Source organism: Amphiura filiformis, chromosome 5 (assembly GCF_039555335.1).
Source record: "Amphiura filiformis chromosome 5, Afil_fr2py, whole genome shotgun sequence".
Taxonomy (NCBI): Eukaryota; Metazoa; Echinodermata; class Ophiuroidea; order Amphilepidida; family Amphiuridae; genus Amphiura; species Amphiura filiformis.
In genome coordinates, this window is record NC_092632.1 from 69,089,187 (window position 1) to 69,105,978 (window position 16,792).

The window sequence follows — 16,792 nt, forward strand, 5'->3', positions numbered from 1 at the left end:
GCAGAGACATGTCACACATTGACTTTTATGTCTGTATTGAAACCTGTGCAGAAATAATCCATTGTATGATCATGTAAATTTACATCAAGCATATTTGCTGCAAATTGAATATTGATGCATGTTTTTACATGCTATGGAATGTTAGTATATACAGGAACGTCGGTGATACAGTTGAATAAGATATGCTCGAGATGTGGTTTGCTAAATGCTTAAAACAATTGATTAGTAGTAAGCCGATTAGCTACTAAAATGTGACATATTAAGAACGAGCATGTGTAGTGTGCATCAGTATTCAGTGATATGCTCATACCGAAGAGGACAAATGAAGAGCTTGTTTCAAAACCATGTTAAGTCCATAAATACATGTTTCTGATTTACCTGTGCAATATTGCAATGGGTTGTGGTGTTATAGGTATAGTAATTTCAGTTGGATGCACCATTACAAAGCAAACAGTGGATGGATACACAGTAACAATACTGTGTGAGGCCTTATTTGGTTCCCAAATGAGAACAACAGCCTGCATATTGTTATACAGCATTGTTGTGGTAAATAATGGCTTGTTGATGGTACAACTTTATTGTTGCTAATGTCAAACTTGCCAATGTAATTGTGATTGTATCACACAAGTAAATGAGAAACATGTGGTTGTGGACTTACCATGGTTTGGAAATTAGCTCTTCAAATACTAAATGCTTGTTGTCATTCCAATGCTGTGTAGTCTGATCAAATAAATAACATAAAATCAATATTGATACAAATAGATTATTTCATTTTTGCCTATGTTGTAGTACTACAGGGAGTCAGGGGCTGCCTTTTGAGGAGAGCGAGAGCTATCACTCTCCTACTGCTCTCCTTAAATCTGATATAGGAGAGTGATTTTAGCTCTCGTGAGTGAACCATTCTCTCCTTACATTCTATTGTAAATGCTCTCCTGCAATTTAAAATGGCAGTCCCTGGTACTTAATAATAAAAAGTTAGAATAGTAAAAATTGCTCAGCAGGTGCAAAATGAAAACTAAATTTTAAACTTTTTTAACAAGAATAGAAATAAGAAAAGAAATTCCAACATGTGTTCTTTATTTGATCAAGATTGCAATACATTAAATATGTTTGATCCCTGCATCTTCTCTCACCTTTAAAATTTGCCAATTTTATTACCGTGTGCTAATAACAAACTTACTTTTTTAATGAGCCATCTTTTGTTTTGTAGGTAACATAATTAGCCACGTGGAATGCAGCTTGCATAGAGTGTCTATTTAATTAGTTACGTCACCTTGTCATAAACCTGCGCCGCCGACTGGATAAAATTGCATGTCAATTACTGTCAAATTGGGCCTAGAGGTTGTGTATGTATGGGTGGTAAAGACATCCAAGTTGTCGTTGACATGTTCCTCGGAAGGTGATGCTCCAGCTGAGACTTGTTGCAAACTGTACTTTAATAGGATCCTACCTGGAATAGATTTAGTTCAGAGAGGCCACAAAAGTATTTTTTGGATGTATTCAAATACATGTCAACTTGCTTTGTATAGTGCTCGTACTGGTTGAATTGTGATCCTTAAAATAGCACACTGATTGTAGACAGGTGCAATGCATGATCATCAAAGTCACAGTATTAGTTGAAGCATCAACCTGGTCCTGTTCAATTTGGTGGTTTGCAATTTTCTCTGTTTTTTCAAAAAAAAATTCCTTTATTTATTGAGAAGGTAAAAAAGAGAAATCATGTTTAGTGCTGTGATTTCTTTGCAAAATTGTTTTTATTTAATTTGTGCTCGTATGTAATTTACACATTTTTAAAACTTGTTTATTTTAAGTAAGATTTTTGAGCTTGTGCTTGAAGTACACATTAAATTCTGTTGTGCAAGTTTTCCAAATTGAGCTCTGTTAATGGTAGCACATATTTAAGATACATGTGGGCACTTCAAATTGGCGGCACATACTAAAAAGGGAAATTCTTGTTGAAAATAGCCATTAGTTCAGAACCGTATCTTCCAATACTGTGTAGTATTGTATGCCCTAAGTTGGCATACCAGTACCTTGAATGAATCAGAAAGAAGGTGGAGTGCCTTTAATAACCTTTGAACCCATTCTGTAGCCAATTAATCTGATTGCAGTCTGCAAATAGTCAGGTGTAGATTGTATTGACACAAAGTTTAGAATACCAAGCATGTTTCCTCATACAGGTGTGCAGGATTGATTCTCAAGTACCCGTCTAATCAAGCAATTCACATTCATGCATGACCCAAGTAGGTGAAGGCATCAGTTAACAGCTCCCATGTACTACAGCTAGCTTCCTTAATTGATAATATAGTGTGTATTACTGTGTAATTATACGTCAGAATCCCCTGAGGATATATATTCAAACCCACAATTTGAGCAAACAGTGTGTTTGAAATGCAGAACTACATAAACGACTCCAAAAGACTTTGAATTTCACTATTTACAGTTCCAGACGAATGTTCAGTTGGATATCAAGGAAATAAAAAATAAAATAATTAACTATTGGGATGCAAGTTTTTAGGCATTTTGTTATTTTATTACTCCAAATTTCAGCACTTTTTATTTATTTTCAGTCTGTTTTGAGGCTTAATCACCCGAATTCACACAATATGCTGCATTTTCTTGCAAAGTCACTTCAGGCCAATATCTCTGTAACTACACCTGTATCATAAACTTTTGTTATCATACAAAACCTGATCGTCAGTGCTTTCCTCTTTCGCATTGGATATTAAAATGGAGAAGAGTTGTTATTTCATTTGAAATTTCAATTTTTGGCTGGCATCCCAGATAAGAGATATTACTGTTTGAGAACTAGATTCTTCCAGTTTTCTTCAGTTTGTGTAGTGCTCAAACTGCTTTCGCAACTAATTTTATATACCTAATGGCAGAATAATCTGGGGTGATATCATGATAGCGAGTGAAATACTATCGTGTAGCTTGTTTTTTGCTGTCACAGATAAATTACAGTGGCTTTCAGTGCCCAGCCAACGCTTTCCTTCCCAGGGGTCTTACTGACCGGTTTTCAGGGTTTGTACAGTAATGCACACCAATCTGATAGAGATCAGTAAACAGTAGTATATTGATGATCACAGCCTTTGATTCAAAAGTTTACATCTTATGAAACTAGAGATAACATTGAAGTGAGCGCCAAAAATAAGCTTGACGGAATCTAATATATGGTCATTTTCACAGTAAAGGGTGTAACTTTTGATTTTTAGGGTCAAAATTTCAAACCACTTAAATATGTTTCTGTTTACTGTAATCATGCATAGAAGCAACTTAAATTCCAGTAAAATAGTGTTTCAAGGCTTAAACCTTTTGATTTCTGATAAAAAATTTGACATTTCCATAACATTTTGGTTAAAATCTAAGAAAAAATGTATTTTACATAAGCTCAGAAAATTATGACATGAAAGCTGGAATACATGTGAAATCCCATTCCAAAGTAAGTCAACAGATATAAGTTAAATTTTATACCATGTTTTGCTATGTTTGTAATTGCAATTTTGAAAATTTTTAACATCAAGGGTCATTTGCAATGGAAATTTCCCAACCTTAAACATATTTTTAAAGTTTTAATTGGGTTCCTAAAATAATTTAAATGTCTAACTTCATGTACAAATACTACTTGATGAAAGGAACCTCCCAGCCAAGTTTCACAGAAATTGGAGTTATTTTTAGAATTGGCAATTCAAGCGATTTGTGTTTCGGAGGCTTCAGTTAACAACACAGGTGATCATAAAAGTAAAATATTTGGCTAACTACAACAAGTTGACATGAAAAAATAGGTAAAAAATATCACAATTACCAATTTTCATGCTTTGCTTCTAAGTATTGAATTTCAGTTGTGACAAAAATTAAATTATCACAGCAAGTCATTTTTTTTGTTTCGAGGCTTCATGTTAACAATGGTTAAACATTGCAGAAGTAGTTTTTTGAAAACAACACTGTTGGGATCATCTAAGCTGTTATTTTCTTGTGTGTATTGAATCAATGATTCTATGCGGCAGATATTGTAGATTTATAACATGGTAATTTTTTCACCCATTTGTTAAGTATGGTGTTATTTGCATGTGAAGCCTCCAAACGGGCTTTCTTGGATATCAGTATATTTTTCAAGCATTAACCATAATATCAATTTTTTTTAATTTATGACATTCTGCACATATCATGCAACAATTACAATGCAGATATCAATATGGAACATACCAATTTAGATATGCATAGATGATAATTAAGCTTACTGTTGTTTCGGAGGCTTCATTTGTTTCGGAGGCTTCAATTGTTAACGGAAAGTTTGTATTGGGTCCCATTTTCAAACGGTGATATATATCTCCACGATTTAAAAACATGTGAGTTGGGGATCTACTTTGCTACATTTTGATCAATAGATTGGATGAGCTCTTTTATTTATATTTGCACAAGCTTGCTGAACAGTTTGTTTCGGAGGCTTCAAAAAGTTAACGGAAAACGGCTCTTTGAAGTCAAGATTTTATAAAAATTTTAAAAGCTTGCAAATCGACTAATTTTTGTTACCCATTTCAAGTTAAGATAACAACTGTTATGAATCAAGAAGAAGTGAAGAAATAACCAAGAATTATGAACCAAAGCTACACCCACAAAGTTTGTTAACAATTGTTAACGGAAAATGAAGCCTCCGAAACGACAAATATCGAAGTCCGGTTCTCAAAAATACAGGGCTGTTCACAATTAAATCTAATGTGGCAGTGTTTACTGAACATATGACTGTACTTCCAGGATAAGAAAAATTATCCATGAACTAACTGAAGAAAACACAGGGTTTTACAAAAATGTTACTGTTTTTTACAGTTTTTCAAAATGGCAATATTAGGTACATTTAAGCCTGCTAAAACTGAACACAGTAACTCCCAAAGATGATTATGCTACCCAAGGTAGCTGCTAACTAGATGACTTATGTGGCCAAAAATCATGGAATTCTGTGGCTTTATTAGAAAACTACGGATCAAAATGTTAAAAATCCAAAGTTACACCCTTTACCGTGAAAATGACCATATGCATATCTGTGAACTTGTGGGATTTCTTTCATGTCCGAGTGTAGCATCAATTGTGAGAGATGTTTTTCTTGAAAACCGTTTTTGCACCATTGTGAAAATTGACCAATTGCTTGTGTGCCTCTAATCTCTTGTTTCAGTTTTAAATACCTGTTTACGCTACTAGTACTAATAAAATGTTTCCTTTTCTTAGCATAACATTGATCATTGATCACCAGCTGCCAAAACTTGGCTCATTGTGCCTCTTTTCAGATCACTCGGCCAAGGAAGGCCTGCTCCTATGGTGCCAACGGAAGACCGCCCCCTACAGGAATGTCAACGTCCAGAACTTTCACCTTAGGTAAAAGGCTGACATGCCTTGTGGATTAACCATTTTTCATCCCCATTTTAAAAATAACCTATTGAAGTCAGCATTAACTTAAGTGTTGTAATGTTTTATGATTATTTTCTAAGGTGATTTTTTTATGTTATTTTTTTGTAAAATTACATTAAGATTGCAGTGTTGTTAAGATAGTCATTTCATTTGCATGGCACTAACTCATGCATGGTTTGCTCTTTTTGTCTCCATCATACAAAAACAAAACAAAAATGTGTGTGTGTGTGTGTGCGCGCTACTCCGGCAACGCTGCCTCTGCAGAATTCACGGCAAAGGAAGGTCTGTTACTGTGGTGCCAGCGAAAGACACGACCGTACAACAATGTTCACATTGCCAACTTTGACTTGAGGTAACCATGGCAACCCCTGCTTGCAGCACTCTTGATTATGTCACCAATAAAGCCAGGCTGCAGAATTTGAGCAAGATGTTTTATTTCTATCATATGAGTTAATTTTGCTTGTATTAGTGATTGTGTTTTAACATTGACTAATCGCACAAGGCACACGTAATGCCCTCTTGTTGAGGGTCTGCCTACACCAGTTATTTAGCACCGGCGGGCCCAGAATATGTGTGATGCCGAGTGGATTTCAGTTGATTACGAGTGCATGTTAATTTATTTTTGAGGTACAGCATGTTACCCTGTTTGTGTGTTTGTTGCATATTTACTCAATCCAGAATCCTCGTCCAAGGCTGGTTTACTCCTGTGGTGCTAACGCAAGACAATGCCGTACAAAGAATTGCAACGTCCAAAATTTTCACACAAGGTATCAAAAGTTTGTTAGAAATCAAAGCAATGAGTAAACTTTTTTTTTAAAGATGTATATGAAGAAACTATCATTCAGTCAATAAGAACTAACTTTCCATGCATACATTCATGCTTTCTTAATTGATGAAAGTTGTCATGTAAACTTGACACTTTTTTTGGGCTATTCCACTTGAAATCAACACTACCCCTGTGGAAGATTTTGGAAATATGTTCCACAGAGGGAGTATGAATTTTGAATGGAATTAGCACAGCTCCATTTGAAACTCACCCTCCCTCTGTGCAAGATTCAACCTCAATCTTTCACAGAGGGAGGGTGAGTTTCAAATGGAGTTGCCTAATGTGCTAATTCCATTCAAAATTCATACCCCCTCTGTGGAACATATTTCCAAAATCTTCCACAGGGGTAGTGTGGATTTCAAATGGAATTGCCCATTTTATCACTGTTCATCATATGATTTCAGACCATATTATTAGGAAAAGCAAAAGGTACTCCATAGTTGCATCCTTTAGAAAAGCATGTCAAGTTTCAGATTTATTTTCAATGTACCGGTAACAGAATCTTGATTATTTTGGAAAGTAACAGAATATAAAATATAAGAAACATTGTTTTCATTTGTCATTTATATACTTATATGTAAGCAGAATATGTTTGTTTTGGAAAGTACACCATAGTTATTTCATACCCGGAAATATGTAAACACATTCATTGAGGAAAAGAAGTGGATTTATGTCCTGGATATGTATTTTGTCCTAACACTATGAACCACAATGGTCTCATCCCAATGGCATAGTTCAATAACCTCAATCAAACAATCATACTGCACAATTTGACCTCAAGTTGCAGATTATGAGTTTTTGTACCCAAATTTCCATAGGTCATTCAAATGAATGTACAAATGTATTGGGGTTAAAGAACTGTGCCCTGATAGATGAGCATGTTGTGGATCCTAGTGTAATCTTGTCAGTTACTGAAACTGCAACCATTTTGATGTAGAATTAACTGACATACTAAAATAACTAACATAGTATGTGTATTTGCTTTAAACAAATTGACCTTAAAAAGCATGTGGAAAGTATTTACCCAAAAAAACCAACATATTTTAACGAATGCCAGGCATGTTGAGAAACTGAGCAGGAAGAAAAGTGGTTTATAGCTTGATAGGCAAACTTGGAACATTTAAGGTTATCGAAATTTTGATCATAATGGTATTTCAGATAAGCATATGATTAAAAAAAAAACGAACTTTGGAAGTGAAGGAAGATCTATATGTAGGGTTAAAATAATAGCTGGTTTGTGCAAGTAGGATGAAAGTAACATCCTGAGTTGACGGAAGTTTTATATAATAGGGGAAACAGGGCATGCACATCACAGACTCAAACAAGAGATACAAGCATACTTGTTCTGTGAATGTTGACAAATAATCATGAAAGTCAGGGGGAGTAACTTTGATGTTTGAGAAGCTTTAATCAAGTGGGAGAAATTCAAATTTAGGTCCAAACTTCTCAATAAACAGGAACTAAACCATCGAAATGTAACTTGTCATCAGTCCAATTATACATTTAATGATCTAGACTATTCCGCAACCAACCGTATCTACACATACAGTACGTAGCATATTGTCACGTCTAAAGACTACACAATGGGATATAATTTCTTACATTTCAATAATCATGTCATTAATATTTTTTATTTCCTTAATATGAACATAAAATAAGCAGTTCAACACCACCAAATTTGTTTTTTCACATGATATGTATAAATTTACCAGTACTAAAACAACAACATACTTTATGAGCCACAGAAACCACAAAACATGAACTGTGTGAAGCTTGTTATTATTTTTGTGTGTGTAAGAATTTAGTTGATACAAAAGTATCATATGCCGTGCAATGAGAGAAATATATGATGCCAACAAGTTAAGCTTGGGTGTTTGACATTGAATAAAATTCGGATGATATGCATGACAGATTTTGTTGTATTCAATGCCACATAGTTTTGTGTAATGCAAATAAAGATGCTTAGTCACTGCTTGCAGGTACTTGCACAGAGCTAGACAGGCCTAGAGTTATATGCACTGCAATATACACCACTCTGATCTGCTTCAACGATTTTAATTAAAAATCGCAAATCAAAAACTAAACAAATTTTTGGTATTTGCTATAATTCAAAAGTAATCTGAGGTATTAAAATAGTTCGATAATAATAGTCATCATTATTGACTGTGATGGCAACACCCACATTGATGCTATTAGTATTACTGCTATAATATTAATAGTTCTGTTGGTGCTAGACATAGCATATGTTGGTTGCTTGAGTTCAATATCAAATCTCAAGCACTAGGAACGCTTGGAATATTTTCTAGCGTGGGTCTGGCATCTCGGGCTTCAATGTACGGAAAAATCTTGTGTACGTAATCTTGCGGTGTGCAAACGTACTCAAGAAATGTCAGCACTAACATGCTTGACAATAATTTATGCTTTTCAAATACGCAAGTTCCTTAAAGGAAATATCCTGGAGATTAAATGAATTATAAAACATGACCTCAAATTATGCACACCATGTATCAGAACTGAGTTTGTGTCAGTGCAACAGGGTACATGGTGTCATTACTGTGTGCTAGTCGAGTCGTCAGATTTCATACATAATTCAGGACATTGACCATGGCTCAAGAAAATGGAGCCTATTTGAAAAGAAAAATAAGAGTGACATTTATATAATGGTAACAGCCAGATAAGCTATATCACTTTACAATATTATTATTATAGCTGTCGAGATATGATAATACTACTGCTGAATAAATAACTGTCTTTTTGATGGGAATGATCTTTACTTTAGGCAAACAGAGAGTTATTTGAATAGAAACAGAGAACGAGTTGAGTAGTTGATAATTGAATGCAAATTTAATAGGAAATCTTGGCAATGTTAATCGTCCAAATTTCAGAGAGAATAAAAATACTGTATATATTTGGCAAAGCAATGCATTGATAAAGTGTCATCTGTCATCAAAATAGGAATAAGAAACCTTAATTTCAACAGAAAGCAGTTTCTGTTCTTCTTTCATGTGTTGTTTAAAAACACCAAATTGGTAATTATTTCATTGTAATGTCTAATTAACCTAAATTGGTCTTAAATGTTCTTGTTAGTCCTGCAGCTATAGAAACCATTGTGGTTCACATTGAATTTGTTACATTTTTTTGGGCATGAAATATTATGGATGTGCAAGCCAAAAAAAGTGGGTCAGTGTTATCAAGACAATGAAAATCACCCAAAATATTAACTCTCTCCATGCGGGGTGTCGACTGCAGACGACAAGTTTAAAAAAAAATTTAATTCAAAAATTTCAAAATTGTTCATTTTCATGACCATATTTGGAATCGGAATGAAAAATGCATTAAAATGAGTACAAACAAGCCCTGTATTGGTTCAGTGGTTCTTGAAATAGCTTTTGGTATTTTGAGAAAATAGTTGAGACTTTTCATTTTGAAGCCTGGGTTTAGTCAAGACCCTGTATACATATATCAACAAGCAATAGAAATCAGGGTAGAGGAGTACTAATAATAAATTCATTGTTAAATGTAAATATGCACCTTACTGAATGATTACAGATGCAGTTGTAAGAGCTAGTTAGATCAATGTGTACTTGATAACACTGGCCCAAGTAAAAGTGAACTTGTTTCTGAATGTTTGCAATATTGTTGTCACAAAAAGAGGTTCGCCGCCGCTGCATCAACAGGCCTCTTGTCCCTGTCGTTTATGCATTTTAAAGATAACAAATAACATTTAAAGTATAATGAATTCCCATAATCAATTAAAAACTGCCCTATTGGAAGGTTATTATCTGGTGCATCCTAAAATGCAAAAATTGATATAATGTTAGTGTTACCAAGTTAACAAATAATTCCATTCTAAAAAGGGGTTCCCCATTTTGAGCAAATCATTTAGAGAATTTTATAAAGGCTTCTGTGAAAATGTACCAATACAGTATGCGAATTAAATTCCAATATTCCTTTGAGGGAACTTTAATATATGTAGCATTCACTTCCCCCCAGCACATTATATTTGTTATATCTTGACCCCATGAGAACTAGTCTACCTGCCGATTGGCCAATTTAATGAATATTATGTCCAATTTCAAACCAATCAACAAGGGGGGTATTAATAAGATCATCTGCAAATGCAAGTTTGACCATAAATAGTTAAAGCCTAGTCATAATTGGCAATTGGAATTAGTATTTCAAGTTATCAACCAATCAGAAATGCTGTTAGATGACCAGTAGGGTTAATACCAATTTTCTTGTGTTTCTTTTCACAGTTGGAAGGATGGTCTGGCATTCTGCGCCTCATCCACAGACATCGCCTTGAACTTATTGACTACGCATCACTAAAGAAGGTATGTTGGGTTTCCCAATCGCGTGAAATTTAGGGTGGTAGAAGAGGGCTCTCTTTTTTTAAGTGGAAATGAAGTGCTTTAGATTAGAGAGTGGATTTCAGCATTTTTTTTTCCTTCACATTTTCACTCATATTTATGCTTACTGGACTTTTCTATTTATAATCCACACTCCCCCTGTGGAAGATTTTGGAAATATCTTCTACAGTGGGAGTATGAATTTCAAATAGAATGAACACATTAGTCAGTTCCATTTGAAACTCCCCCTCCCTCGGTGGACGATTCCGGTTGAATCTTTCTCAGAGGGTGTATGAAATTCAAATAGAGCTGCCTAATACATGTATGTTCATTCTGATTGAAATGCATACTCCCCTTGTGGAAGATATTTCCAAAATCTTCCACAGGGGGAGTGTGGATTTTAACTGGAATAACTCATTTACAAGTTGCAATTGTAAAACCACGCCATTGGTGTATTTGATTCATTTATTTGGAGGTCAATTCCTCTTTGTTTCCAAATGTAGGAAATGTTGATTACTTCTTACCATTATCCTATATAAACTGGCCTCAAAAAGAAACTTATAATTTTTCCCAAGGTCATATCTTAAAATCCTCTCCATAAAAATGAACAAAAATAACACACAGGATAACTTCAATACTGTACTCTAAACACATGTCAGCAACCAAGCAGTTGTCCAACTGACACAACAGTAAAATCCACTGACACAGAACAGCTTCCGGGACCACATTCACAGGCGAATAATTTGAACCCAACAAAAGAAATCTGTTGGGATGTGAATTTTGTTCCAGGAAGGTGTTCCATGTCGGTGCATTTTGCTGTTGTGTCAGTTGGACAACTGCTTGGTTACTGACATGTGTTTAGAGTACAGTATTGAAGTAATCCTGTGTGCAATTTTTGTTCATTATTATGGAGAGGATTTTAAGATATGACCTTGTGAAAAATTTTCTAAGTTTCTTTTTGAGGCCAGTTTATTTCAAAACTGAATGTTAGAAGTTAAAGCATTATCATTTCTATCATTTTGCTGCAATCCAATCCAGTTTGATACTGATAATCTTTTGTTATAATAAGTACATTGAATGAACCTACAAGTACTTCGCCATTTTTGAACCATCATGAGATTTTGTTTTCAATGCTTAGTTATTTGTTCATTTGCTTCTCTTTTTTTATTAAATTATCTGACTTTATTTATCTACCTATAATATATCTGTTTTGCTTAATTTATTTTGAAACCATTTGCAATATTACAATTTGGTTGGTTTCAGCACTGCTTTTCAATCTACATTCAAAGTTTTGATATCAGATTTATTTATTTTCAATATTTTGAATTCGGTAGTGGGAATGTGCTCTGTTCTATTTCACAGCATGTAGTATAAGGGCTAGTCTTTGATATGCAGTCAACTGTACCAAAAGAATTCAAACAGCTGAACTATGTTTCAACAAAGATGATTCTTACAATCAGAGATGTCACTTTTCAGGAAATTTCGAACAAAATTGATCAATTTTTGCTCTACCCTTCCTGTGCAAAAGGATAGGGAAAAGTGCATTTTCAGGATTTTTTCATGTTTTTCAGGAAATTTTGACAACACGAAGTGGCATCTCTGTACAAGGGCATTTTGATCATTGTGTAGGGAAAGTGCTCAACTACACAAAAAATCTCAATATGTAGTAAATTGTATTAGTAGTCATTCAGTGCTTAGCCATTTCAGGCAGTAAGCGCAAAGATGGATACGAGTGTAGATGTGTTTGTTGTGCGCAGAGTGCAGCCACTGTAGATTGAATAAGACTTTTGACTCATTTAACATGGCCTGAATATGGCAACGGTACTCTACATATGACAACCACATCTGCACTCATATCTACCTCTTGGCTGAACTTTGTTAAATGGCTAAACACATTTTATGCTCAACATATCATTGCTGAATCTCGTAACTGATTTACTGTAAAAAGTGCCTGGCCTACCGACTTTGATGCCTACGTTGTTTTTGAGGTTATTGACAATCAAAGCAGGCTCAAGATGAAACAGTCGGAAACTAAGGTCAAAAGACGGTTCATAAAAATGCTGTGAATGCACAATAGAAAAGGGGTGGTGAAATAAGAGCACATTGTCACGCGGATTCAAGCAAATCAACTATCAATTATTTTGCTTTAATGAGGTGCCAATTTTTTTACTTGCATATGTATTTATGTTTGCTTTGCATGCTTTATTGAACTGCACTTGACTAATTCTTTGCATTTTGAATGCGCACTAACTTATACACCTCATCTAGCTATATCTGCCTTCTAAAATTTGATTTGCTTCCTGTGATTTATATCTTCAAAATTCTCCTTGCATTCAGACTTGATAACTCTGTACTATCTTTGTAAAGTTCTATAACAATTATAACCAACACAAGCACTACAATTCCACTCAAACTGAGCGCCCTCTGGACACGCCCACCTAATTGCACGTTTCACCGATCTAGGCAACCTAACATACGATCTTTGGGGATATGTGGTTCCGTGAACTTTGACCCCTCCTATTTTGGAAGCATGAATGAGATTAGTGAGAGTAATGAAAGTGAAGGATGTTAAGAGTATAAATATCACCAATCATAAGTATTCCCTTTGTCAGATAAATAAGGCTATTATTAGTACAGTACCATTGTGTGTAAGAGTTGCCATGGTAACGGTTACTATGATGACCACATTTGATACACAATGTAACTTTACTGATAGTGATGCCTTGAAAGGAGTAAGAGATGATGATTAGAGAAAAAAAGGATGATAGGAGACAAAATGATGATTAGGGGGCTTTAGAAGATGTAGAACACAAGGCTAGATTAAAAGAGAATGAGAGGATTGAGCGTAGAGCATGTTGTGACAGTTAGGTAGTTTCCAGATACATAGATCTATCGATTAGACAGTACCATGAATGAATTGTACCCATTTCATCCGATTTGCAAGACACTAAATTATAGTTTATTGACCAAATAAATCTGTGCACAAGTTTGGTGGTGGACAATCCTGTAAAACAGCACATCAAGCCTTTCCTTTCTACTGCACTCCATGAGATCTTGACACAATATCCAAAGGAATTTTAGTGCAAGTAAAATTGAATCTAATTTTGCACGGTCATCTGTCTGAATACCTAGAATGCACAAAGAATCTTACATGATATGTGGGGCAGAAACATTAATACTAAAAAACAGCACGATGCAACTAGATTTTTTCCATCTTGTGTTAGGAATGATCATTTTCAGCGTATGTTCATTTGAACGTGTTCTAAATTGTAGGTATAATTTGGATAATGAATTGATTTGTTTACACAATTGAAAGTTTATTTTCTGTTGTCATCATACTTAAAAATCATCATCATGCTTGATTGTTATGAATTCATTGAAATTATTCATGTGTGAGTGAGTGAAGATGCGATTGGAAGTGTTGACGTGAATGATAATAGCATTTAGTATGAGACTGTGATCTATGATCCATGAGCTAAGTTTCCCAGTGTTTTACAGGACGATCCAATGCACAATCTCAACTACGCCTTTGAAGTAGCCGAGAAGCACTTAGATATCCCCAAAATGTTGGATGCCGAAGGTGAGTACACAGCAGCTACTTTGGGGTTTTTCAACGGAAGGATGTTACCCCTAAATGGGGCCGCAATCTTAAATTTGGGGTAGCAATATTAAATTTAAGGGTTGTGCAACAAATAAAAAAGGGGTGAAAAATGAATATAATTGAAAGATTGGGCTTTTCCATTTAAATTACTACCCCTGTGGAAGATTTTGAAATAGCTACCACAGGGGTATGAATTTCAAATGGAATGAACACATTAAGCAGCTCCATTTGAATTTCTGACATCCTGTGTGAAAGATTCAATCCGAATCTTCTACAGAGGGATGGCGAGTTTCAGATAGAGTTGGTTAATGTGCTAATTACATTTGAAATTCATACTCCCCCTGTGGTAGATATTTCCAAAATCTTCCACAGGGGCAGTGTGGATTTTAAATGGAATAGCCCAAAAATGTATGATTTGCTGCCACCAGAAAAGCTAACATGCAATCTGTTAAATATCAGATCTTGTCTGAAGGAGAATAGAAAAATTCTGAATATTGGCGGCATCAGTGGTGGGGAATCACAACCTCAAAAATATTGACATTGTGTGTGGTTTGACAGTCAAGAAATGAGGTCATGTTCAAAAAAAGGCTCAGAAATCATATTACTGGTACCGGTAGTAATAGAAATGAAATCAATAAAGATTACTGGTTATATCCTAATATTAAAATTTACTGGTTTTGAAAGGATTATCCTACTCCTAATATATTATATATGGGAACATGGCCTACTGAAAATGTATAAAAGTGGCCAGGCCCAATAAATCTCTTTGCAATGTATTACAGTATGTTCCCTGTCCAGATTATAACATGAATTACTTAAGGGGTGGATGAACGTTTGGACAGTATTTATTGTGGGACATTAGCGCACATCAGACATATCGAATTGCATTCTGAAGACGAAGAATGTCCTTCTGATATCAAATAATTTTGATTTTTTGAAATTCGCAATGTAATACACATTTTATGGCAAATGATTAAAAATTGATATTTTTGATATTTAACAGTACTCAAAGTAAACTTTATAAATCTGATGATTTATACTTAAAGTGTATGTAGGTGGAATGAAAAGCCGATGATCAATTGAAAATTTTGACCTTTCGTATTGAAGATATGAATTTTTTCCCCAAAACACCAACAAAAATTAGGTCTTTTTGGAAAAAAATACATATCTTCAATATGAAAGGTCAGAATTTTCAATTGATCGTCGACTTTTCCTCGAGCTACATACACTTTAAGAATATATCATTAGATTTATAAAATTTACTTCGAGGACTGTTATATATCAAAATGTGAAAAAATATCAAATTTTAATAATTTGTCATAAAATTTGTATTATATTGTGAATTTCAAAAAATGAAAATTAATTGATATCAGAAAGACATTCTTCATATTCAGAATGCAATTCGATATGTCTGATGTTCTCTCATGTCCCACAAAAAATACTGTCGAAACGCTCTAAATGCTCAATTGTACACATCTTGACACACTCATATATCTGAGCTCTTTCTATATATTTATAGATAACCTTCATGTTACATAATGTTTAACAGATATGATTAGATAATGAATAGGCTACAAGCTTGCATACGAATATACACAATTGTATGTCTTCAATCAGGCTTGACATTTATAGATGAATAGATTATGTAACTGTGTGATATATCAGAAATTAAAAATGTGAATGACTATTAATTATCTTGTGCAGATATTGTGAACTACCCCAAGCCTGATGAGAGGTCTATTATGGCCTATGTATCAGCTTACTACCATGCCTTCTCTGGAGCACAAAAGGTAAAGTATTCATGTAACAAACAAGAAATCACTTATCCCTCCTAGAAAATACTATAAAAATAAAGGTAATCCTGGGAATAAATTGGGTTGATGTAAGAGATAGCTCAAATACAGACCTGAAACTTTTCCTCTTTTTGTATTCCTGAAAATTACACATTTTCTTTAATTTTCAGCCCAATTTGAGCCATTTTACCCTAATTTTATGCTGTTTTCCAATGTGTTTTTTGAGCATTTAAAGCTTTTCTCTTTTTTTTTTATAAAGACCCTGTTTTAGGTCTGCAAATAATGAAACTGCCTGAGTGAAAATAGTTAAATACATGTATGATACAAATTACAAATGATATAAGAAAGGCCTTTTACATGAATACAGGCTTTTCCCCATGCTCAGCCCCTTATTCTCTCGATACATAATCTGGGTACCCCTATCATAGTATCATTACATTATATCCTCAGGATATCAGTATACAATTTCTGTTGGAAGCCACTATGATGTTCAACAAGGGTTAGCAATTATATTATGATGCTTAACGCACAAATAACATGTGAATTCAATTAATAAATAATACCAGACACATACAAAATAGTTTGAAGCATCAACATTTTACCTTGTTTTATAATGTAATTCTCACAAATCTAATTCATTCTATCGATTTCTCTTTAGGCTGAGACAGCAGCTAGTCGTATCTGCAAAGTCCTAGGCGTGAATCAAGAGAACGAACGTCTTATGGATGAGTATGAGAGACTAGCTAGTGATGTAAGTGTTTGTTTCTGTATAAATGGTAAAAATTAATTCCAATTATTATGGTTTAATCAATTACCATTG

At 34.4% G+C, this 16,792-nt stretch overlaps 1 protein-coding gene across 1 annotated transcript in view; it reads left to right on the forward strand.

The window, feature by feature from the left end:
- Nucleotides 1–16,792, forward strand: part of LOC140153628 (alpha-actinin-like) — an 82,995-nt gene that overhangs the window by 31,993 nt on the left and 34,210 nt on the right. The window contains 6 exon segments of the mRNA XM_072176423.1: nucleotides 5,283–5,370; nucleotides 10,486–10,508; nucleotides 10,511–10,563; nucleotides 14,077–14,158; nucleotides 15,884–15,969; nucleotides 16,631–16,723. Coding sequence (XP_072032524.1) covers nucleotides 5,283–5,370; nucleotides 10,486–10,508; nucleotides 10,511–10,563; nucleotides 14,077–14,158; nucleotides 15,884–15,969; nucleotides 16,631–16,723 — 425 coding nt within the window.